The sequence below is a fragment of the Rhodamnia argentea genome, chromosome 3 (assembly GCF_020921035.1).
Source record: "Rhodamnia argentea isolate NSW1041297 chromosome 3, ASM2092103v1, whole genome shotgun sequence".
Classification (NCBI taxonomy): Eukaryota; Viridiplantae; Streptophyta; class Magnoliopsida; order Myrtales; family Myrtaceae; genus Rhodamnia; species Rhodamnia argentea.
This window is the reverse complement of record NC_063152.1, coordinates 4,350,427-4,372,030: the sequence shown is the minus strand read 5'-3', so window position 1 is coordinate 4,372,030 and position 21,604 is coordinate 4,350,427. Positions and strand designations below refer to the sequence as shown.

Here is a 21,604-nt window from a genome sequence, read left to right as displayed (position 1 = left end):
ATCGGTCGTAAAAGTCTAAATTGAACATATATGAAAAGTTCGGATATCATATTAAATAAATTGAAAACTTAGGAACAACATTATACATTGAGCTAAAGTTCACGAGCTATATTGCAAACTGAACAAAAATTTAGCGATTATTTATGTCAATTATTTTTCTTATTAAAAGTGTTAAATTTCTTGAGAATATTACCGAATTATTACTTAGTCCAATTTTGTCCCCGTGCAACGTGGAAAATAACATGGAAAGTGTCGAGAAGGAAGCGCACTTTCCACGTGGGCACTCGAAGATATTTTTGCAAAGGCCGCCGCAGATATTTGCAGTGGCAACTCCCAACACAAAATCACTCGCTAAAGATAACGAAAAGTTCCAAGCTTTTGAACTCCAGGCCATCCATGGAGTCCTGCACGATCCTCCCGTTCTCTCGGAGTCTCTCCCTGTTTTCTCCGAGATCCAACGGAGACGAAGCCCGCCCGGGTTCATCGCTCTTCAAGCGTTGCAGCTCTCGCCCCACTCGCATCGGTTGCCAGAAGATGTACGTCGCCGGTAAGACGTTTGCTTACTCTCTCTCTCTCTCTCTCTCTCTCTCTCTCTCTCTCTCTCTCTCTCATTTCAATGGATTTGCGTTGCAGGGTTCGGAGAAGCATCGCCGGAGAAGAAAGCCGCGAACCATCTGCACAAGTTCTTCACTTATATTGCCGTCAGGATCGTCAGCGCGCAGCTTGAGGTTCTTCGTTTTTTATTTGCTTTACCAGCTTGAGGCATGAGAATTTTGACTGATGATGTATAGTCTTATCGGTGAACTCCGCCTGTTCTAGTTTTTCGATAGAATAACAATGGTGTCGGCTCAATTCGAGGGTTGTAACAACTACCGAGTGCATGTGCATGTTGGTCTCTGCTGGACCTTGGTGAAGATAATGGCGTGGATAAGTGGTTTGTTGGGTCAATCCAAGTTCATGTTTTTAAGGCAATTATGAACTTTCAAGAACTTTAAAACTATCAGAACTGCTGAATTCTACGCTTTCCCTGTTAAGTACTGTTGCAATTTTGTGAAGCGCCATGTATGTTTGGGGCAATTTTATCTGTTACTGGTGATTTCCCAGAGCAGAGCTATAACCGTGAAGCATACAACGAGCTGGCGGAGTTTTTGAGCCGGCACTCTTTGAACGACGGGGACAAGTTCTGCGCCGAGCTGATGAGGGAATCCTCAAGGCACCAGGCCTTAGGTTAGTTTCTTTCTTGATCCCTCTAGATTAATCGGTCAAGGAAATTTATCTTCCCGCCGACGTTATTTAGCTCAGACTCTAGGAAACCGATGATTCTAACATCGGATGCAATGTACATCTGTGTTTTGGTCTGTCCTGCTTCTGCTATTGAACTTGACTTGAGCTTTGGTTCTGGTGAATGATGGTGGTTTGTCTTCCGAACTGCAAAGCTTTGCGCATTTTAGAGGTAAGCCGATTCGCTTCTCTCTCTTCTTTCCTTTCGTTTTTTTTTCTATTTCACCATTCTATTTCACCATTTACCTAATCGACTAAGACAATGTTCCAGGTTCGATCGGCATATTGCAAGCAAGATTTCGAGTGGGATAACCTGAAACGAGTAGCTTCCAAGGCAAGGCAATTTTCTTCGAATGTATTAGTTCCCCATTTTGTAGGCCGGATCAATTTCGATGATTCATGGGTTGGTGATTGTTGGATTGGCAGATGATGGATGAAGCTAACACAAGGCTCATGAGAGAGTACGTGTTGGATCATGTGGAAACTGAGAGTGGGAAGTGATCAGTTTTCTGGTCCATTTCACTTGTGTTTTTCAGCCATACACAAAGGGTCCTGTTCGTCGCCATCGTACTATATGTATAGCGATTTTCGACTACGCATAGAAGGAGATCAATAGATGAAGATTCATACTTTCCTTTCTCCTACGATAAAGTCCGATCAAGCTACTTCTGCTTCCAAGAGGTAAACCAGTGAAGTTATTTGGAGACGATTTGAAGTATCAATTGAATCAGCGGCATAAAAGTTCTTGAAGTTTGGAGGATTGGCAACAATTCGAGGTCTTTGATGGAGAAATCGGTTCGGTCCTAGTTAGATTTGAAAAGCTTGGAGGTTACTATTTCATCATACCCTATGCCTCTGTCACCTTAAAATGGTACTTGTTAAGTACCTCAAACTTGTCTGAATGTAACAACACTTCTAAAGACTAACAAAGCTATATCAACAGCACAAGCTCGGAAATACAATGTACTATGGAGGGCAGAAACATCAAGTTCCTGTCTCAACATAAAAAGAGATGCTTCTACTCTGAAGAACCATCCAAAGGAATCTGCCAAGAGCAGCAAATATCAGATGATGAAAACGTTGTTTGGAGAAACGTAACACGGCCACTTGGAAGAATCTTGTTACTTGCAAGAAGATTCTTCCCAATGTTGGATATTCCCAGAACTTTTTGCGGTCTCTTAATCATGAAATTCCTCTTTTAGAAGATAGATTGTCATAAGGAACCGTTTTCTCGAGAAATTCCTTGGTGCTTCCGAAGAACGTCATTTTGTCCACTCAAGTCAACTTGATTGGATGAGGTGTTGTCTTCTCATATGTAATTAATATGACTCATGGACTTCTCTCGTCCAATTGCGAGTTTCTGGAGAAATGCTTTAAAAGGTCATATCTTAAACCTCCATTAATGGTTTGGAGACAATGAGAAGTACAATAGAGCACCTTGATTACTGGATTGCTTCCAAAGTTAAATGTTGCCAACATACCAGCGAGTTGATTGTGATGAGCAATCCTCTTGCATAACTAAGCTCGCCCATGTTCTCCCTAGGACGCACAAAAACAACTCCGTTCTCATGGAGGAATACTTGGATTACCATGCAACCTTCCCAGCTGCACTATTCATGCCTCTACTCCCTATAGACAAAAGCAGATCCACAAAATAAGCAGACAGGGAAGAGGAAAGCTTATTGGCAAACCTCAAGCTCTCAGTGCTGATAAATGCAGAGAACATGGTAGTCCAAGGAAAAAGAATACTACCTTTACATAGTAAAGAATGTCATCTGAGGAATGTATTTGCCCTGTACTGAAATATGACTGAGCATATTCCTCAATGTTCTCCAGCCTGCAGTTGATAACTTCACATCACCTTTCTTAAAATGATGACCAAATGAAAAACACTGAACTCGACACATGACTGGAAGTGGTAAAAACAAGTGCAACCCTATTTGCTGTGTTTTACGCTTTATGCAGTTTATTATCATCTGGCATAGGAGGGTGTAATCAAGTCGAGCCAAGCCGACACAGTACTCAATCAAGCTCAAGTTACTCGGACTTGAGCTCGATCTAGTACCTTTTTTCGTCCTTGAACTCAACTCGATATAAAGCTTGACATACTCAAGCCCAACTCGGCTCAACTCGATTTTAAGTATGTAAAACTCAACATATTCTATGTTCTTTTAAGCTTGATCGAACTACTTGACTCGGCTCGGAATACTAGCACTCGCCATTTTTGCTTGTGTTTAAAACTATATTAGCGGGTGAAGGGTAATTACATAGTAGAAAGCAAAATTCTAAGTATATTGAATGTCATATAAAAACATGAGATACTCTATCTAGGCTGGCTATCCAATTGAAGTCAGGTATCTTTAAGCTTGAATTCGACTTGACAAGCTACTCAAGCTCGAAGAAAATGGAGCCTATCTCAAATAGGTGACGAAGTCGAGCACGAGTAGCTCACAAGTAGCTTGACTCACTCGCACCCTTAGGCATAGGCAAAATCTGGAGTGAAGCCTGGTTATATTCTTCAGGCGCTGAGAAAGTATCTCAGATACGCTTCCTCATCCTTGAACTGCACTATGACGCAAAAAGTTTCAGGGACATTGGTTTGAGACAATTACCTATACACATAGTTGACCATAATCCCACCACTTTGACGCAGTCCTTTCTCGGACCGATCTGCCATCCAATTTATTCTCTCAACCATCTGTTCCATGTTTAATGACAAAAAAGGAAAGAGCGAGTTAATGGAAAATTTTGAATGCTTGTTTTACTAGACCATTTAGAAGTTTCAACTCTTGTACTAAGGATATAAGTTGAACAACTTACCGCTCCATTTTGCAAGTGAAAATTGGCCACAGAGTCTAATGCTTTGCCTCTCTTTTTCTCTTGCAAAAGGTACCTGCAGTCATTCAACCAACTTTCATTAATTTTATCTGCAAATGCCACAACTATCTGCACAGAAAATGAAACTGAATGACAGATAGTTGCACTTCACCAATTCCAGAAAATGACTGATTGTTGCCTTTTGCAAATCACTATTGTTCACAATATTATGTAATCTTGTTTTCCACCATAAAATTGATTTTATGACAACACCAGCCACATCCTCGAGTCTGGAGAGAAGAAAAATATACCTCGCACAAAGCCGCATGAGCAGAGGCTTCAGTACTGAAAGCATTTCAGGTGAGTTGGTCCATGTATAGCTATTTGTGGTCAGCAAATTAAACATCACTTCCATGCCATTTTTCATTGCTTTGCATTCCCTGCAACCCAACCCAAAGAGTTCATCTTGTGGTGCACAACAATTTATTATCATGAACAGAGAGGATAAAAAGACTAAGACGAGCAATTTATTCTGAAAAGGACATTACCAAACCATAACCTGTTGATTTAGGAAAAAAATATCAGACAAGCAACTAAAATATTTCATGAAAAAGAAAAAAACTGACTAAATTTTATCAAGGATGGACCAAGAAACAACAACGCTATCCAACAGAAAAAGAGATCTCCCTAGAACGTATAAAGCTTCCAAAACATTCATCTTTTAAATATAGCACTGATCTATGATCGACTAGTTAACTAAATATTTCCAATTAAGAGGCAAAAAGTCATTTAACCATGGAGGAACTCCGAGGTTTAAATGTTTCAATCTTTTACTGTTGCACATGTCAAGTACTAAGTAGAGGATGAATCGAAATCTTAATCACAACAAATGATCCCACATATTCAAACATTGCTTAATTAAGCAATGTTTGATAGTGTCATATCTCAAGTTCTGGGTCAATTTACCATTGCATAAAAAAGTACTGATTGGACATAAATCATGAGATAAGCTCCTTGAAGCTGCTTTAAACATGAACAATCTATACTTAAGACCAACCCATGTGTATGATATAGTACAACAAAATCGATGGATCAAGTCCACACACCATGCTTCAGAAGTACTTTATGTAATTAGGTGATAGAACAGTACTTTATGTAATTAGGTGATGACAGAAGCGTGATGTTTCATCATCCGTGCAAAAGCATCAGCAGAAGCTTAACGAGATTACACTTGAGGTTTCACGAACTGAGAAATGAGTGCACTAAAAGCTTACAATAGGGTAAAAGAAAAGGCTCACTCAGACAAGTTCAAGAGCGCCCTTTCCTCTTCTGGTTCAAGTATATTCTCCCAGAATGATGAACCAGATTGATCAGATGCACGTGTGGCATCATCTGTTTCGGCGAGCTTCAATTGAGATGCCAATTTAGAGAGGAGCCATTGCATGTAGCCTGGGATTGGGCTGAGAGTAGCAAATATCTACATGGAAAAGTAATAAGCTTCACGAGGTAGTTCAAAACATCTTGAGGTAAAAAATGATCAAACTGAGAAGCAAAGGGAGACAAAATCTTTCAAGAAGTTCTAGTTCTAAAGGGATTGGTTAAAAATCAAGATCCTTCTTCTTTGCTATTTTGAGGGTCATTAGCGTGGCACTGTTCAGAGGGATATTTGAAAAATAAAATATCAATCCACTTTCAGCACTTACGATTAGGGATTTATCTGATATGAACCTCAAGAAATTAGCTAAAAACTGCTTTCTGCAGGAATGTTACTTTATTTGTCGATCGATTGAAGATGTCGAATAACTGATGTTGGTACTCTTAACTGTCTAAATTAGAAGAAAAGAACTACTTTTGATTACAGAATGTAGATGGTTTCGGGGCTGTACAAAAAGTGTCCCATGAACTCTAGCACTATCTCATCGATTGATTCAAACCTGGCTCAAGCTCACCTAGTGTCAGTCTACTAACAAGTAAAGCTCTATATACAGCATTATACCCACTTCTTGGACTTGTACCCATCATGAATAAGAAATTCCTATCCTATCCAATGCCAGTGAAAGACCTTCATAAACTTTGTATCTATAGTTTCTAGCTATAGCAGATTAATGTGAATTGGTAAATGACTTCTCACGCAAAAGACTGTAAAAGCCAGAAAATTATGGAGAAGAAACAAACTGCAGCAATTCAATATTGGGGCCAAACAATTTAAACATAACAGGTAACACAGAGATGGAATTAATCGACTGACCATTTCTTATCTAAGCCAATTAAACCCAAGTAAAAGAGTACAACATTGGTTATTCAACTTCTCAGTCCTACAGATTGAAGAATAAGCAAACACTCTCATAGAAAACATCTATAAGTTCTAACTGATACTGGAAATACTCACCGAAATTTGAGGCATGTCTTTTTTCACCAGTGTAATAACTCGTTTAATAAGAAACTTTCCAAGGTTGATCCCTGTCAAACCAGGCTGCAACATTTCGGAGTATGCATATTATTAGGCATGTAAAAGCATCTTTTGAATTGGGTGATAGAACAGTTGATGCTAGTATATTCAGTGAACCACCATAGTGGTATTTTATCATATGCATGACTCACGGCTGCTTGGTCAATCCCCGGCACCAACTGCTATGGTTCAACCTACCTACTTCCGGACTTTTCTTGTTTTATAGCAAAAACTCGAATCATGGTCGTTTACAGTTGACTGAAAAGCCATAACTCCTATTGGCAGATCCCAATCGTTAAGTTCAGGCATCCAGATAAATCCGGATACATGCTACAAAGGTCAGGATTGAGATGAACATGATATCTCCACTAAATCCTGTTGATAGGTATGGATATTGACAATCACATGCTTCCTGTTAGTGAAAACTCAGGAACAGATAAGCCAACCTGAGTTGATGATATAGAGTAAAACAATGCGCATGTTGCTTCATGTTCAAGTATGGGAGGATCATCCCACAAAACCTCCTGTCATCCAATCAAAGAGGTAAATACAGAGATCTCAGAAAATAAGGAAATTCACATCATCTAAGACATGCCACCTGTATTGTCTGAGCCACATTTTTCAAAAGTGCAACTTCAATGAATATGAGAGGTTCTCCTGCAAAAGATCGCATGCAGGAGCAATAACTTTATCATTATAAATAATTTTAGAGAGAGAGAGAGGAGGAGGAGGAAAGATTCTCGCTGAGATCACTCCAGTCTGCCTCAACACCCAGAAATTCAAAATTTCATGCACTTGTCAAAGTTATTGCATTTGGAAGTTGGAGATCATCAAAATGTAAGTAAGCGATGCTAAATTGCTTTGGAGGAATGGGGCTCAAGGGAGAGGTACATTGCAACCAACTAATTAACAAATCAAGGATCCTAAGAAATAAAATATCATTTGATGGTTGAATTGACAATGTTTGACTGTTAGAATGGCCCCGTAAAACTAGCTGCGGAGAGAGCTATACAATAATTGCATCAAAATGTAGTCAAGCAATGCAATTTTTTAATCTGTATTGCTGATGGTGCATAACTAATGAGAAATGCCACAAAAGTGTTAGCAAAGCAAATTCCAACTTATGAAATCCTATACAGTTTTCAGTGCTAGCTGTAATTTTGTAATCGCCAAGGAATATGAGCAAAAAAACACAACTGGTAAATAAGTGCAGCAAAAAGGATAAGATAGGCAACCAATTGTTGAAGATCTAACCAGGTATTGCTGGATGTAGATATCCAAAACAACGACGTCCAATGCCCAACCGTCTCTTAAGATCTAGAAGATTGCTGATAGGATGCACAGCCTGTAGCCCAAAAAAAAAAACTTGGAAAGGCTCTTAACTATCACACATTCCAGAGGTAGGAATAGAATAAGACGAAAAAACCTCGTAGGCCACGATCTTTTCTAGCAAAGAAGCAGGATCATTCCATGTGATTTGATGAAGCTCTAAAGCGGCAGGGCTAAGCCAAGTGCCAAGTTTTTCCTTCAAATAGGAATCCAGTGCTCGCAACGACAGTATGTTTTCCTCTCTGTTTTTATGAAGATTATACCAATCAAAATCAGATCTCCCAATTAGGCCAGGAGCACTTGTCCCCTTAACTGGAGATGTCTGTGCCTCAAGATATATACAAATTTTAAAGTTTAAATAATAAAAAGTGCTATTTTACTGCTCAATAGAGTACAGACATCAATTAAACTATGTAAAAGAACCGAGTTCACCAGAAATTTAGAAGTTGTCCAGGCCATACATAAACAAATCATTTACGTAATATGAGCCATAACCTTACGCGAGAATCGACAGAATATCAGCTCGAAGGATAGACAAGAACTTCAACCCTCCAGGATGCGTGTTCAATCTCTCAAAAAGAACTTCATACATTGGCTTAAGAGCATGTCTCAAGTTTCTCTCTAATCGATAGAAAGCAGAAAGCGAGCTTTCCTCCCCGACATTACCCTCATCAGCTGCATCAGCTGACATGTCAAAGTTCTAAACCATCACTTAATTTCCAACAAGAGCACATACAAGAAAGATGATTACTGAGAGACGCATGCAAACCAAATTGCTAACCTTTTGGAAGCTCAAGTCCGAGATACTGCTTAATCAATTCCCGCACTTGTGCTCTATTAAGATCATACTCTTTGGCAAGCGAAAGCAGCAATGCCTTCCGGCTTTCTCCAGAAAGGCTAAAATAACCCTACATTTTGCATCTTTGACACTGTCAGAACCAGATAAGTATAAACTGTATATTGCCTCGCAAATTGATTAAGAATCAGTCAAACCACTCATCCCACCTCTGTGAAATCATTGAGCACAGCATCCAAAACCTCTGTTTTGTTCATCGATATCGCCGAGTGCATCGACTCCTTCACAAGCTCAAACGGCCTGCCCGCAAAAATCACAACACTATTATCTCTTCATACCAGGTTGAAGAACTCGACAATGACCACGACAACCAAAAACTGAACCTTATCCCACCAAGAGGGCTCCAAAAAAAAAGACTCAAAACCATTTCTTCATTTTCTTTAACCAAAGAGAATTAACGGAAAACCTCTCGTTTCGGCATGAGAAGTGGGTCTGTTCATTTCCTTCCTCTGAAGCTGGCTCCATGCCCCTGCCACCAGATTGATTTGCTTGATTATCAGGCGCCACCCGGTTCAATGTCTCCTGCTGCGCAGTCAATTCAAAACAGAACAGCTTCATCATCTTCTCAAATCACCCCGAAACAAGAACAAGAAACAACGAAAAAGTTCCAACTTTTGCAAGGCACGTTCCAAGAAACATCAAAAGGACTTCGACATGAGAGAAAGATTGGGAAGTGATTACGGCGAGAGGGGAGAGAGAGATCTTGCTGGAATCACGGGGTCTCATCCGGGCTCTCATGAAAAGGGCCAATCCCTTCTTGTTCATGCTTCGGGTGATTTGACTGCAACTGCTGCATGTGAAGAGGTTACATTGATTGGTATGCTTCAACAGCGAGCGCAAGAATTCGACTTTCTTGGACAGAGCATCTGTCTGTTCACCCGTCGTTTCCTCCAACTGCCATCCCGATCATCCGCTGAAATAACTCTCTCTCTCTCTCTCTCTCTCTCTCTCTCTCCTCTCCGTGGCAATGTTTTTCTTTTTTGGAAACTTCGGATTTTACTCCCGAATTTTGAGAAATTTTGCACTTCACGCCCCAAAATGTGAAGTGCAACTCCTCTTGGCCGTTTATTAGTGGAATGATACCATATTAAGTAATGAGTATTGGTTTTTCCTTTCACTATTCATGATTTGTATTGCTATTTGGAGGAATTGGGACTACCGAATTTTTTGCGGATGAAGTGTGTTTTTTCTCGAATTCCGATGTTCAATTTGTAGAACTGATCCATTCTTCGTTTGCTTTTGAAAAAGATTGGATAAAAGCCATGCAGAATGAAGTGGGTTATCGCACCCAATTACTAGTGTGCAAAGATATACACCAGCATGAGTCGAAGCTATCTCAAATTCATGAAGAACGAATCCAATCGAATTACCAAACTTTGTCCTTTCTTAAATTTACTTGATTGGAAGTTAAGATTCGTGAAAACGTCAATAATCACAAGTTTTCATGATTTCGAATGTGCTTTAAAATTATTGAGCCATACAAAAATTCCATACATTAAAAAAAAAAAAAAATCTGCTTTTGCATTCTTAGATGCTGAATGGGATCCATGGCATGCCTTGAGGGGTGTCATCGCTCATTTGACTTTATTAGCTAGCGTGATTTTTACTAAGTGAATACTAACTTGAATATCAAATCATCGATTGAAAATTAATATTTGCTTTGACATTCAAAGCAAATATTATTTCAAAAATTATGACATTTGAATTATTGAAAAAAGGTTGACAAAGTGGGTGGCATATCAAAATTATGATATCAACAAGGAGTAGAGACTAATTTTGGAATTACGATAGTCAAGTAATCGTTTATGGCGTTTCCCTCCTTTTCAGTGCAAGCTCATTGCCTTTGATGAGACTGCCTCAACGTGTCTCCACCTGCGTCCCCAAGCAGACGATAAGGAACGTAGATTTTCGGACAACGAAAGAAACCGACCACACTTTTAGCTGAATCCGATTTCCAAAGAGCCCCCCCCACCTCCACTCAAAAACCCAAAGCGAAAGGAAAAATTATCATTTGGCAATTTGCCATTCTCAAATCGCACGGGCGTACTGATGATGTTTCGACACCAGATCCTGTAACTCAGACACCACCCGCATCTATTGCCATCTTGTCCTAGGAAAGAAGACCCAATCCTCCGAAAAAGTCAAATCCTTTCAGGTCTCAGCAAAGGACCCTTCGCTACGATCACCCCAGATCCAAAACTATGAGATGGAAAGGTCGAACGGTGTAATCAATGATGTACCCGACGAAGAAAACCGGCCCGTCTCGACCGATTTCCGGGCCGGCTCGCTCCACCTCAGGTCCCCGAGGAGCAGCCCAGCCGAGCCGAGCAGCCCCCAGCCGAGCCGGTTCTCGAGCTCCGACCCCTCTTGCAATGGCGGGTCCTCGTTTTCTTGCGTAAAGATGGAAGCTTTGGAGTTCCTGTGGGGCCGTGAAAAGGAGCTCTCAAAAACTCAGCAGAGGGTGAAGAGGAAGATGGCGAGAAGGTGGAACAAAAGAAGGGGGGTTGTTATTGTGATTGGGTTGATGGCTTGCTTTCTCTTGGGGAATTGGTTGATGTTCTTGAGCTTGCAAGATCGAAAGATAAGCATTGAAGGTGGAGTTTCAAGGAATTCGTCTTCTGCAGTTTCATTCCATATCAAGGTGCGTGTGCAGCTGCTGTTGAGATTCAATTCTTCGAAAGAGTTCTATTAGTTGGATTATATACATGAGCATTTCGTGGTTGTGAAGCTTCTCATTTGATGTGTCACTAAAAAGGGAATGCTGGGAAGATTTGAATGGAATAGCTTTGACGTGTTCCTAATGCCACTGATGAACGTGGGAGAATCCTTTATAGTGTTTAATGGATGAATTCTTCTTGGGACCTCGTAATTGGGCTGTCATTAATTATTGATCCATCGAGGGAAGTAGTACAATGAACCTAGGTGTCTATATTAGTATGGTATTTGATTCTGCCAAGGTCCAGTGTTGTCGTCCAAGAATTTGCATTGCATTTGTGTAAACTAGCTCACAAGCGTGGTCTCTCCTAACAAAATAAAAAGTTATTGTAGTTGGAGGGAAGCCAATACTCTGAAAGTGCCTGGGAGTGTATTCTATGTTGAAAATCTTTTGTTTTGTTCTACAAAGAGGAAGCTCACCTTAGTTTGGTAAAATATTAGACAACAATATTTGCTTGTGCAGCTGAGATTAGCATCTAGATGGCAATGTAGATCAACATTTTAGTCCATTGATCCTGTTTGCTTTTATCAGAAGGGAGATGCGAAAAGCATCCGGAAACGAGTGAAACCTTGGAGGGGTGTGTATGGAAGGTTGTTGGCTTTGGCTGCCCATGCCTTGGCGGAGGTACATTTGCGCTATATTTTTACTTTTTCAGTTTGGCCTTCAGAGAGTGGACAGCTTAATCATCTGATGGTAGCTTTGTCACGTGTCCTCTGGCTATGTCAAACAGGGTCACAACAAACCTGAGCCAAAAGATTTATGGCAGGAACCATTTGTTCCAGCTTCTGCATGGAAACCTTGTTCAGATCAACGTAACTGGAAACCTAGTGGTAAGCTCTGTGTGTGCGCACGCTTGCATTTTTGTGTGTTGCATGCACACTTGTGCAGATACATTGGTTGTGTGCACTGGAATGGTGAGGTTGTAAAATGTGGAGGATGATGGTGCCGTCTTCTTTGTGTACATGAAAACTATTTGCGCACCATCATGAAAAATAAACTGTGAACAATGCTTTGGGCTATCTACTAAAGGCCTAATTACATATCTCTACTTCTACAGGTGGAAACAATGGATACATAATGGTCACTGCAAATGGTGGGATGAACCAGCAGAGAGTAGCTGTAAGTAGTCCCTCTACTAAATTGTGGCACTACTCTAATTCCAGTGATGGCCAAATTGTAGCAGCTTGTGTCTTTTGTTTACTAATGTCTCAACTTGGTTTGAAGCAGGTCTGTAATGCTGTTGTCATTGCAAGATTGCTCAATGCAACTCTTGTTGTTCCACGATTTTTATACAGCAGTGTCTGGAAGGATGTCAGGTAATTGGCTACCACCTCTTTCATTCGTTCTCTGCAAGTTACTTTCCTTCAATCTACACAGTCCTCTGTGATCATTGAAACTGATAGTTTGGTTTAGATATTAATTTGATGCCTTTACCATTTAGGTGGCAGTTCATTCTCAGTTTCTGTCATCTTAAATTCTTCTATAGAAACTCATCAAATTACCTGTTTCTTCTAGATGATGTTATTTCCTATCTTAGGAAATAACTTTTTTGAAGTGAAACTGTAATGGAGGGTCACATTATACAGTCATTGTCTATTAGCGGGTCAATATACTATGCTTCTGGTGTTGATTCATTGTTGATATCCATGGTGAATGTTGATCAGCTACACTGTCAAGTCTGAAAGTTTATTGGGCTCAACATTTGCACAATATGCAATCTTTGTCAGATATTTGCCTCTCAATCCTTTATCTTTCTCATCAGAAAGTAACCCTTCAATTTCATTATAGTCAATTCAGCGATATCTATCAGGAGGAGCACTTTATTAACTACTTGACTCCTGATATTCGGATAGTGAAGGAGCTCCCTGAAGAGCTACGATCATTAAACTTGGAGGCAATTGGCAGCCTTGTGAGTTTCTCACTTCAAAACAATGCCGGTGGCTTTCTAATTAGCATTGTTAGGCATCATCTTTGGTGGTGCTAATTACGTGGGCATTTTTCCAGATCACAGATACTGATATCAGAAAGGAATCAAAACCGAGTTTTTACATGAAGAATATTCTTCCTATTCTGATCCAGAATAGAGTTGTCCATTTCCTTGGATTTGGAAATCGTCTGGCCTTTGACCCCATACCATTTCAATTGCAGGTAATGGTTTAAGCTTAGATAAAGTCATCATAGCATGACCCTACGAGGGATTCTTTCTGAAAAGTTTTTTCATGCTCTGTAAAAGTCAATCTTACTTTACTTTTTATTGTTTCCTTCTTTATGCTTGCTCTTCCTAATTGAGGAAACTTCATCTAGAGACTTCGTTGCAGATGTAATTTTCACGCTCTTCAGTTTGTCCCAAAGATACAAGAAACTGGCGCTTTGCTTCTTCGGAGAGTACGACAGCGTCCACGGCCTGGATTGCTAGACCATTATCTTGTTGGTCCTTATGCAGAGACAATGCTGAAAGAAAAGGGAGGTCATTCTGGGAAAGCTTCTAAGTATCTTGCTCTACACCTGAGGTTCGAAATTGACATGGTGGCTCATTCCCTGTGTGAATTTGGTGGAGGCGAAGAAGAGAGACAAGAATTGGAGGCATTCCGTGAAGTCCATTTCCCTGCATTGACTCTTTTAAAAAAGACCTCGAAGTATGAGTTATTTTGCATCCTGCCATAAATTTTATTTCCGTTTACTTTATAGATGGCACTTTCCTGGTTTCTGTTTGGGGAAACAGCCTCACATTTTCCTTCTGGTTGGAATGGCCATTCTCATTGACTAACTAAACTGTTTGTCGAGACAGGTTGCCTTCTCCTGCTGCCCTAAGGGAAGAAGGCTTGTGCCCTTTGACACCTGAAGAAGCAGTGCTTATGCTAGCCGCTCTTGGTTTTAAAAGACAAGCATACGTATATGTCGCTGGAGCGAATATATATGGGGGGAGGTCGAGGTTGGTTGCTTTGAACAGCTTGTATCCTAATTTGGTCACCAAGGAAACTCTTCTTTCAGCAAGTGAACTGGAACCTTTCAACAATTTTTCGTCTCAGGTATATAGTCTGCATGAAGTAGTCGTCTGTAGCTCAATTTTATTAGCTTTCTCTACATTTTATTTCTCTTTTCTTCGTTTTCATGGGATGACTTGAGAAGGATGCAGTGATTTATGGGACTAAGCTCTGTCACATCTATTGTTAGTCTGATTGTTTGCTGCCTTTCCCTGTAATTATTTAAATTTCTGCAGTTAGCTGCTTTGGACTTTATAGTCTGCACTGCAGCAGATGCCTTTGCCATGACGGACTCGGGAAGTCAGCTATCATCCTTGGTCTCTGGTTACCGAATATATTACGGTGGAGGAAAGATGCCGACAATAAGACCGAACAAGCGAAGACTCGCGGACATCTTTACAAAGAACAACACAATAGAATGGCGCGTGTTTGAACAAAGGGTGAGGAAAGCGGTGAGGCAAACTAAGCATGTTCAAAAGAGGCCAGTGGCAAGGAGTATTTACCGGTTCCCGCGCTGCAAGGAGTGTATGTGCATTACCCGATAATATATTCGAGTAGGTTCTGTTGATTGTTAGTTGTTTATTGTTTTAACATTCTTTTTCACATGCTAATTCAATTGAATTTTGTAACAACCATGAGCGGTCATCAGATCAACTGAGAAAGTTCCTTAGAGAGATCTCCAAACATTACATTTTTGGAGATGATAGCATCGTCATTACTTTTTCACCCCCATAGCATCCAACTTCTCATGCCCAATTTATGCTCTTGTTTACGCAAACGAACCTCTTTCCTCTTTCTGGTTTTTGACTTTGTGCTTCTTGAGTCATCACCTCGTCGTGTAGCTTTAGAGATTGTCATTCATCTCTTTATTTGAGTCAGCAACTCACGTACAATTCATTCATGAATCGATCGAGAGACTACACTTAACTCTCACTCATCACGACCTCTGAGAAAGTTGAGGCGACGAGGAGCAACATAATGCCGCTAGAAGCCCTTCCCGTGAACAGAGATCTCATGCCGAAGCGAGCCCAGTGAGATAGGAACCAGGAAGTATGAGTTTTAAGATTCTATAGTACGTGGAAGGTTTGAGGTTTATGGTAATGGACAGAAGTTGAGAACTAGTAAGCCATGGATGCCCAAGACTCAGGTTTTGACCCTTCTCTGATGGGTAAGTACCTCGAGGATAGCTTGCATCATGTTGATGAAGATGATGAGAGAAGCCGAGACGACTAAGATAAATGTCCGTGATTGGGAAAATAGGTGCGCTTCAAGGTCGCCCGGTTGCTGTAGCGGGGGGATTCTATGTCCCTGAGCTGGTCAGAGAGATAACAATCATAAACATCTAATGTGGTTTTCTCCCGGGGTCTGCTTAAGCTATTGGCGACTAGCTGGAAAACGTCATGACGATCCCATCTGAACAGAGAAGTGCGATGTCCCGCAGTTGGTTGACCAGGCAGCTCATGAAAGCGAGATAATCAGCACCATCTATGAGAATGGTGCTGGTGAAATCGTCAATAGCGGTGGAAAGTATTTCCAACACGCGGTTTCGGAAACTTATCTCTAGGAAACTATTGGCTTTAAGCTTGATTCCTAATCACCTGAGGTCCGTTACACCTGCTATGGATTGCTCTGAAGGGGAGGGGCCAGCCCTGCATTCAGTCGCAGCCGATCCCATCTTATGGGAGTAGACTCCGATAGAACAAGCAAAGTGCGTGCCTGACCTTCAGATTTTCGCATTTCTCGGTGATCTCTAAGGGTCCTGGGGTCCCTATCACCAATTGCTTGTGGGATTGTACCCATGCAGCAATTCATGGTTCTTATGAAGGAAGGCTGCCATTACTAGGATGAGTGACTGAAAAGTTCCATTCGTTTAATCCAGAAATTTGTGTAAGAACATCAGTTTGTACACTTTCAAATTCCTGTTAGTGGTCTCCCGCCCTTGTGATAAGGGCCTATGGAAATAGCCTCAGGATGCTTGGCCTTGTTATTGATCCCGCAAAGAGCAGTAGGAAGTCTGAAGAACGAACGATCTGGGTTCGGATTCCTCGTTATTATTTGCACTCCCTTTCGTCGGATTTCGCTCCTAACATTAGCCCGCCATTCATTGATTATATTCTCCCAAGTCACCTGAGTCCGATCTCGCATCAGCATCAGGACCGGCTCCCCCCATGTTCAACTGTGTGGGGTCAATGAGACGACTCTGCAACGGCAAACGCTTTCCCTTTGTCTGGTCTTGGTTCATCGGGTCCTTGCTCTCTCTGCTTTGTTCATCTGATGCCCATCACTCCTCTCTCTGAGCTCGGCATGAAGGGTTTGAATGAACACAGCAAGAGTGATGGGATTACCAGCACGGCATGGAGGAGCTAAAATGTGCGGTCATAATTGACTGCTTCCAAGGACTTGCCTAGATGACTAGAGCTCCCTCTGACCAACCCAGGTTGTCAAGGATTTATTGAGAGTCAACCTTAATGATCTACTGGAGTAGTATGTAGTACAATCGTATAGAAATTTGCTTTGGTAATGGTAAGCATACTCCAAGTTCAGGGCCTTCTAGGTTTCTGACAGCGGGGTGCCTCGGTGCCCATTCAACAAATCATTTTCAAACTACTAGCCAAAAAAGGATTCCTCGATGACCAATTGGAGAAGAAATCCATATACAGTTCCCAACCTCGACTGCCACCGAAGCCTCTTTTAATTTATTACCTGTTTGGTTGATTGATGCTTCTCAAGCCTTTTAATTTTGATCTTGGGAGTGGGGAAACTTAATTTCATTAATGTAAAGGAAGCAAAGAGCGATTCCACAGCGGAACAGAACCAATGGACTATGCAAATGACAACAAACAACAAATTTGGCAATACTAATAAGTTATTCTGAAATTTATCACAGCCTCAAAAGTGTATAATGAGTCAATACAAGCAAGCCACAATAACATAACTGACACCCAGCACGTTCATTTCCTTGGTACTCTTGTTAGAGGCAGGGTCTAAAACTTCTGGATGACAACTGAATTGACGAGGCCTGCCTGCTCTATTGTCTGGTCGAGTTCGGTCAGGAGCTTGGGAGGAAATCCCATCATCTGCAGTTGGTAAGTCCTGGAAGCCCCAGGTCTAGATGCATCAATGAAGGCACGGATGTCCCTGACAGTATGGTGGTGATTGAAACGTCCGATTGTCCGGGTTCCATCAGCCAATCTAAGCTGGATTGAAGTCGATGGCATCGTCTCGTCCACAACGACGCCCGTTGATGGGCTGTTAAGAGAAGCAGATGCGGTCTCAGGCGCTGCCATTGTGGGGGTAGAGCTGTTTCCTAGTGTTCTTCCAACACCCTGAAATGGAACATGACGCTTCTCTGGTTCCTGCAAGACGATGCATTTTAACTTGATAATTACAGAGTTTGAAAGGACTAGATATAGTATTATGGTGGTGGTACCAAGGGGGTTTCTTAACGAGTACCAAAAGCAGAAATACATGGATAAAAATACATGACTTCATGAAAGAGACTTATTCGTTAGTCTCCAGTATCAGCTAAGTATATTCCTCTCTATTAATACGAGGAAGGGAGACACTGCAATAAGAATGGCAGTAGAGAAATTACTCACAGGGCACTTCTCGTCCCTCCTTATGAGATTCACATGAACAGAGGATCTCCTGTCCGCAGGCTCGAGCTCTTTTGGACACTCAGACTTCCTAATGCTCTGCATAGAAAGAAATAAGAGATGAGCAATGCAGCACAAGAAGAACTGGAAAAATAAATGAAGTTCTATCCAGGAAACAACTATCCATGAGATTACCAACATAGTTGTTGTCCAGATCCAGGAATAAGATTTCCCAAAAATCATACCAAGGCCTTTTGATTTAGATGAAAAGAACATCAGCTACTCCTCGAAATAGAACAACACTTAAGGCAAGAAATATCAAAGTTTTGGAACGGATTCCTGACCAAGTTATGGAGTTGATCTCCAACGACAGCACCAACAACTAGAAGAACAAATTGGCTCTATAGAATTTTTTACGCCGATGCACTCTATTAAGTATCAAGTCTTCCATAAGAACTGATTACTCTGTATCAATCCTTCACGTCTCTTCCCACTTGGAGGAAAATAAAAGGTGCATACACACACATGATAAATACTTGGTGCTCCTGACCAAAAAAAAAAAAAAATACTTGGTGCTCAAATTTCAATTAGTTTTTGTGCTCAGTTCAAGTAGAATTATCTGATCTTATACCTCAAGGAAAGATGCATTTTCAGGATCGTCCAATCTCCTTAGAGGGCCGCCATTCACAGTGAACCCATTGCTCCAGAAAACAATATTGTGAATGACAGTCTCAGGTGTCTGAGGAGCCGACTGCGCTGTTTCTCCTGAAAGTCGTCGTCCAGTTCCAGTAAAGCTCCTTGAACTTGAAGATGGAAGAAGGTTATCTATAGGACCTTCTACAGCACCCATTTCTCTAGCCTGATTAAAAATTGAATCCACATCATTGCCTTTGGAAGGATCTTGCACGAGCATCCCACTGCAAGTTATATATCGTACAGTGTCAGCCTTCAGCTGTGACAGTCAATAACATTGTATTCTGATGCACACACAAGTGCCAAATATTTCTTCAGACAACCCACTTGCTCAGTCATACTGAAAACTAACTGCTCAGTCATCACACTGCAAACAAAACCTGATTTATAAATAAATAAATAAAAATCCATGTCATTCAGCAGGAGAAATACCACCGCAGAATCAGCAGTACATAAATATTGAATGATGAATAAACAAATCCAAGATCAAAAAAGCAGTTGATCGACACATCAGCCCTCAAATTCCAGGTTGTTGCAGAGAAAAGTAGCCTGTACATTCTCATGCATCCCCCATTTGTCCTTAGCCAGCAGGAGCAAGCGCTGAAACCTTCAAGCAAATTCTCATCAATGACAACCTATATTCCTGTCCTAAAATTCATATAACAAAGACACCTATTAAACACTGTGGAATCCGAACCTCATTTGGAGGCTTCACGCTACATTTTCCTACAAGCCCAGTGCATTTGAGACTGTGAAACCAGAATTAGCCACCCCAAATATAAGTGGGCAGAAAAACATAAAAACCCAGCACTTGTCACTTGGTGTGTAAGTTCCTAATGAAACATAAAGTTAAAAAAATTTCAACCTTTTGTTTTCATAGACCAATGTATTAGAACTGTGAAATATATCTAATCAGCCAACCAACACAGATACTCCAAGTTAGCTCCACTAAGGTATCAAACAATTATCGGCCTTATGTTGCTAAATGAGATGCCAGTTTCTTTCATGGGACTGCTTAGCAGACAGCAGAACCACATAACTTGGGCATGACAGTTTAGATTTCAATGATTAGCAAAATGACCTAAAGAATCACCTCGCTACAGGTAGACTTCATCCAGTATCTAATTGCATGTACACTCCCGATTACCTTGATGCTACTTCCCCAAAAGTGCTCCACTCTACATACCTGGACCCTTTATGCATATAGCTTATTCAGATTCAAATTCAGACTATCATTGGTCATTCTACTACTTTAACATCACTAAAAACTTTGAAATGGAGTTACTTCTATTAATTTTTTCAAAGACCACAGAAAACCAAAGTAGAAAATCTAGGATGACTACATCCATTTATGCTGCATCCAAACCCCAGATGCCAAAATCACCTCACGAGCCAAATTTTCTCCCTCTGAACCAACCCATCGCCATCACTACCACGTCATTATCGACTGGGGATTGCCTGTCAATCTGCACATGCAGTTCTTTTTCCTTCGCTAGCATCTAATTCATTCCTATCGGACACAAACGAATTTGGAACACCCAAAATCGACTTTTCTTAATAGAACAGCAGGAGCAAAATGCATAACATACTTCATAGAATGTCTTAGAGACGGTGATTAAAACAAAATCTTTAAAAACAACAAAATCCCAATCTTCATCCTCAGTCAGAGCAAGCAAAGTCTATCAAAGCGAATCATTTCCCTGGGCCAAACACCTTGAGACGAATCTAATCTAATCTAATCTAATCTAATCGGAACAAACGGAGCGAAATCAACAGAATCGATACGGGGAGAGGACGGATTAGGGTTTCGAAGGAGCACCTCTTCTCGCCGCCGGTGTAGTACTCCTGAGGGTTGTCGGAGTCGCTGTCGGAGTCGGGTCCGGATCGGCGGTTCAAATCGGAGAGGGTGCGTATGCCGCCGGGCCGGCTGCTGGAGGGCTTGGCCGGTTTCTTGTCGCGGGAAGCCATTTTCCTCTCCCGCGGTCGCTGGTGGTCCGATCGGATCAGCGTGTCGCAGAGGTCGAGGGGGAGGGAGGGAGGGAGAGATGTTGACAACGATCCTGATTCTTTTCAGCTTGCTGCTTTGGCATCTGTTTTAATTATTTTATTCATTTGGCCAAAAAAAGTGTCCAATCATTATTATTAGGGATATGTTCTTTAGAAATTATAAAATTTATCACGAAAATTTAATTTTTTTTTTTTGGTCCAACACGAAAATTTAATTGAGTCTGAAAACTTATAAAAAGACGTCACGTCATCGCCACGCAAGAGGAAGAAAATATTTAAAAAAATCACGTCAGCATTTTTCATTGGTCAAATTGAAAAGAGCTAATTGAAGGGCTTAATTGTACCAATTTGACAAGTTTTAAGACTCAATTGTATTTTTTGTAAATTTTAGAATTCAATTATACTTTCACGAAGAGTTTTAAGATGTTTAGTAAACATAGCAATGGTTTGAAGAAGACAATCAAGCTCTATTCAAACCTCTCTTCCTCATCCTTCTTCACGGACTCAACTTGTCAATGCAAACTCCCGCGATCGCAAGAATTTGAGCTCAGAAATCTCAAGAGGCCTCCGACATTCTCTCTCTTTGGCTACGTTTTGTTCATCATTCTCAAGGGACTCCAAAATCAATTAAGAAGTGTCTAACATGAGAGTTTGAGTAAAATGATTTACAATTTGCAATTATATCGTACTTTAGGTTTTATCTTACGAAAAACAAATTATTTAAAAAATATTCTCTTAAGAAACCGCTCATATCGCTTAAATAATTATTCAATAAATAATATTTTTATTACTGTGAATAAGTTATATCTAAATATTTTCATGAATAATAAAATAATTTTCGTTCATTTATTTTTGTAAGTGATACGAGCAATTACT

General features: G+C 40.7%; 4 protein-coding genes across 7 annotated transcripts; 2 read left to right on the top strand and 2 right to left on the bottom strand.

Annotated features, from left to right (window-relative positions):
• The first annotated feature begins 314 nt into the window (after positions 1-314).
• Positions 315-2,317, top strand: LOC115757041 (chaperonin-like RBCX protein 1, chloroplastic). 2 transcript variants are annotated; one of them, XR_007197827.1, is made up of 6 exons: positions 315-547; positions 634-728; positions 1,110-1,227; positions 1,437-1,453; positions 1,553-2,158; positions 2,256-2,317. XR_007197827.1 is itself a non-coding variant. In XM_030697126.2 (6 exons), the coding sequence occupies exons 1-6, from the start codon at positions 397-399 to the stop codon at positions 1,780-1,782; spliced, it is 519 nt and encodes a 172-aa protein (XP_030552986.1). In that variant the 5' UTR covers positions 318-396; the 3' UTR covers positions 1,783-2,317. The 2 variants fall into 2 exon arrangements, 1 of the variants encoding a protein (XP_030552986.1); XM_030697126.2 differs by having other exon boundaries at positions 318-547; positions 1,553-1,615; positions 1,708-2,317.
• Positions 2,318-2,615: 298 nt separating this feature from the next.
• LOC115757037 (malonyl-CoA decarboxylase, mitochondrial) lies at positions 2,616-9,710 on the bottom strand. 3 transcript variants are annotated; one of them, XM_030697120.2, is made up of 16 exons: positions 9,414-9,710; positions 9,139-9,254; positions 8,882-8,972; positions 8,658-8,784; positions 8,377-8,560; positions 7,974-8,118; positions 7,802-7,892; positions 7,146-7,204; positions 6,994-7,071; positions 6,488-6,571; positions 5,397-5,575; positions 4,410-4,538; positions 4,102-4,174; positions 3,894-3,979; positions 3,040-3,118; positions 2,616-2,923 (listed from the first exon to the last, which is right to left on the bottom strand). In XM_030697120.2, exons 1-16 carry the CDS (start codon positions 9,495-9,497, stop codon positions 2,867-2,869), a joined length of 1,662 nt encoding a protein of 553 aa, XP_030552980.1. In that variant the 5' UTR covers positions 9,498-9,710; the 3' UTR covers positions 2,616-2,866. The 3 variants fall into 3 exon arrangements, with proteins under 3 accessions (XP_030552980.1, XP_048132159.1, XP_048132158.1); XM_048276202.1 differs by having other exon boundaries at positions 2,616-2,910; positions 9,414-9,709; XM_048276201.1 differs by having other exon boundaries at positions 2,616-2,910; positions 3,034-3,118; positions 9,414-9,707.
• Positions 9,711-10,543: 833 nt separating this feature from the next.
• LOC115757078 (O-fucosyltransferase 15-like) lies at positions 10,544-15,185 on the top strand. Its single transcript, XM_030697172.2, has 10 exons — positions 10,544-11,373; positions 11,980-12,072; positions 12,179-12,278; positions 12,506-12,567; positions 12,676-12,764; positions 13,237-13,357; positions 13,453-13,596; positions 13,753-14,084; positions 14,237-14,477; positions 14,669-15,185. Exons 1-10 carry the CDS (start codon positions 10,939-10,941, stop codon positions 14,975-14,977), a joined length of 1,926 nt encoding a protein of 641 aa, XP_030553032.1. The 5' UTR covers positions 10,544-10,938; the 3' UTR covers positions 14,978-15,185.
• A 2,087-nt stretch (positions 15,186-17,272) lies between these two features.
• On the bottom strand, positions 17,273-20,813 carry LOC115757045 (plant UBX domain-containing protein 4). The gene is made up of 4 exons (XM_030697131.2): positions 20,541-20,813; positions 18,660-18,945; positions 18,032-18,127; positions 17,273-17,788 (listed from the first exon to the last, which is right to left on the bottom strand). The coding sequence occupies exons 1-4, from the start codon at positions 20,687-20,689 to the stop codon at positions 17,417-17,419; spliced, it is 903 nt and encodes a 300-aa protein (XP_030552991.1). The 5' UTR covers positions 20,690-20,813; the 3' UTR covers positions 17,273-17,416.
• Between the last annotated feature and the right edge of the window lie 791 nt (positions 20,814-21,604).

Bases quoted from the DNA above. Each gene is read 5' to 3' on its own strand.
- LOC115757041 (XM_030697126.2), top strand. From the start codon at position 397: ATGGAGTCCTGCACGATCCTCCCGTTCTCTCGGAGTCTCTCCCTGTTT. The intron at 729-1,109 runs GTTCTTCGTTTT...TTCCCAGAGCAG, and splicing joins TCGTCAGCGCGCAGCTTGAG to AGCTATAACCGTGAAGCATA. The intron at 1,616-1,707 runs GCAAGGCAATTT...TTGGATTGGCAG, and splicing joins TGAAACGAGTAGCTTCCAAG to ATGATGGATGAAGCTAACAC.
- LOC115757037 (XM_030697120.2), bottom strand. From the start codon at position 9,497: ATGAACAAGAAGGGATTGGCCCTTTTCATGAGAGCCCGGATGAGACCC. The intron at 8,561-8,657 runs GTTAGCAATTTG...TTGACATGTCAG, and splicing joins CGGACTTGAGCTTCCAAAAG to CTGATGCAGCTGATGAGGGT. The intron at 8,119-8,376 runs GTAAGGTTATGG...TCATAAAAACAG, and splicing joins GATATTCTGTCGATTCTCGC to AGAGGAAAACATACTGTCGT.
- LOC115757078 (XM_030697172.2), top strand. From the start codon at position 10,939: ATGGAAAGGTCGAACGGTGTAATCAATGATGTACCCGACGAAGAAAAC. The intron at 11,374-11,979 runs GTGCGTGTGCAG...TGCTTTTATCAG, and splicing joins CAGTTTCATTCCATATCAAG to AAGGGAGATGCGAAAAGCAT. The intron at 12,073-12,178 runs GTACATTTGCGC...TATGTCAAACAG, and splicing joins CTGCCCATGCCTTGGCGGAG to GGTCACAACAAACCTGAGCC.
- LOC115757045 (XM_030697131.2), bottom strand. From the start codon at position 20,689: ATGGCTTCCCGCGACAAGAAACCGGCCAAGCCCTCCAGCAGCCGGCCC. The intron at 18,946-20,540 runs GTGCTCCTTCGA...TATAACTTGCAG, and splicing joins TACACCGGCGGCGAGAAGAG to TGGGATGCTCGTGCAAGATC. The intron at 17,789-18,031 runs GTGAGTAATTTC...ATCGTCTTGCAG, and splicing joins GGAGGGACGAGAAGTGCCCT to GAACCAGAGAAGCGTCATGT.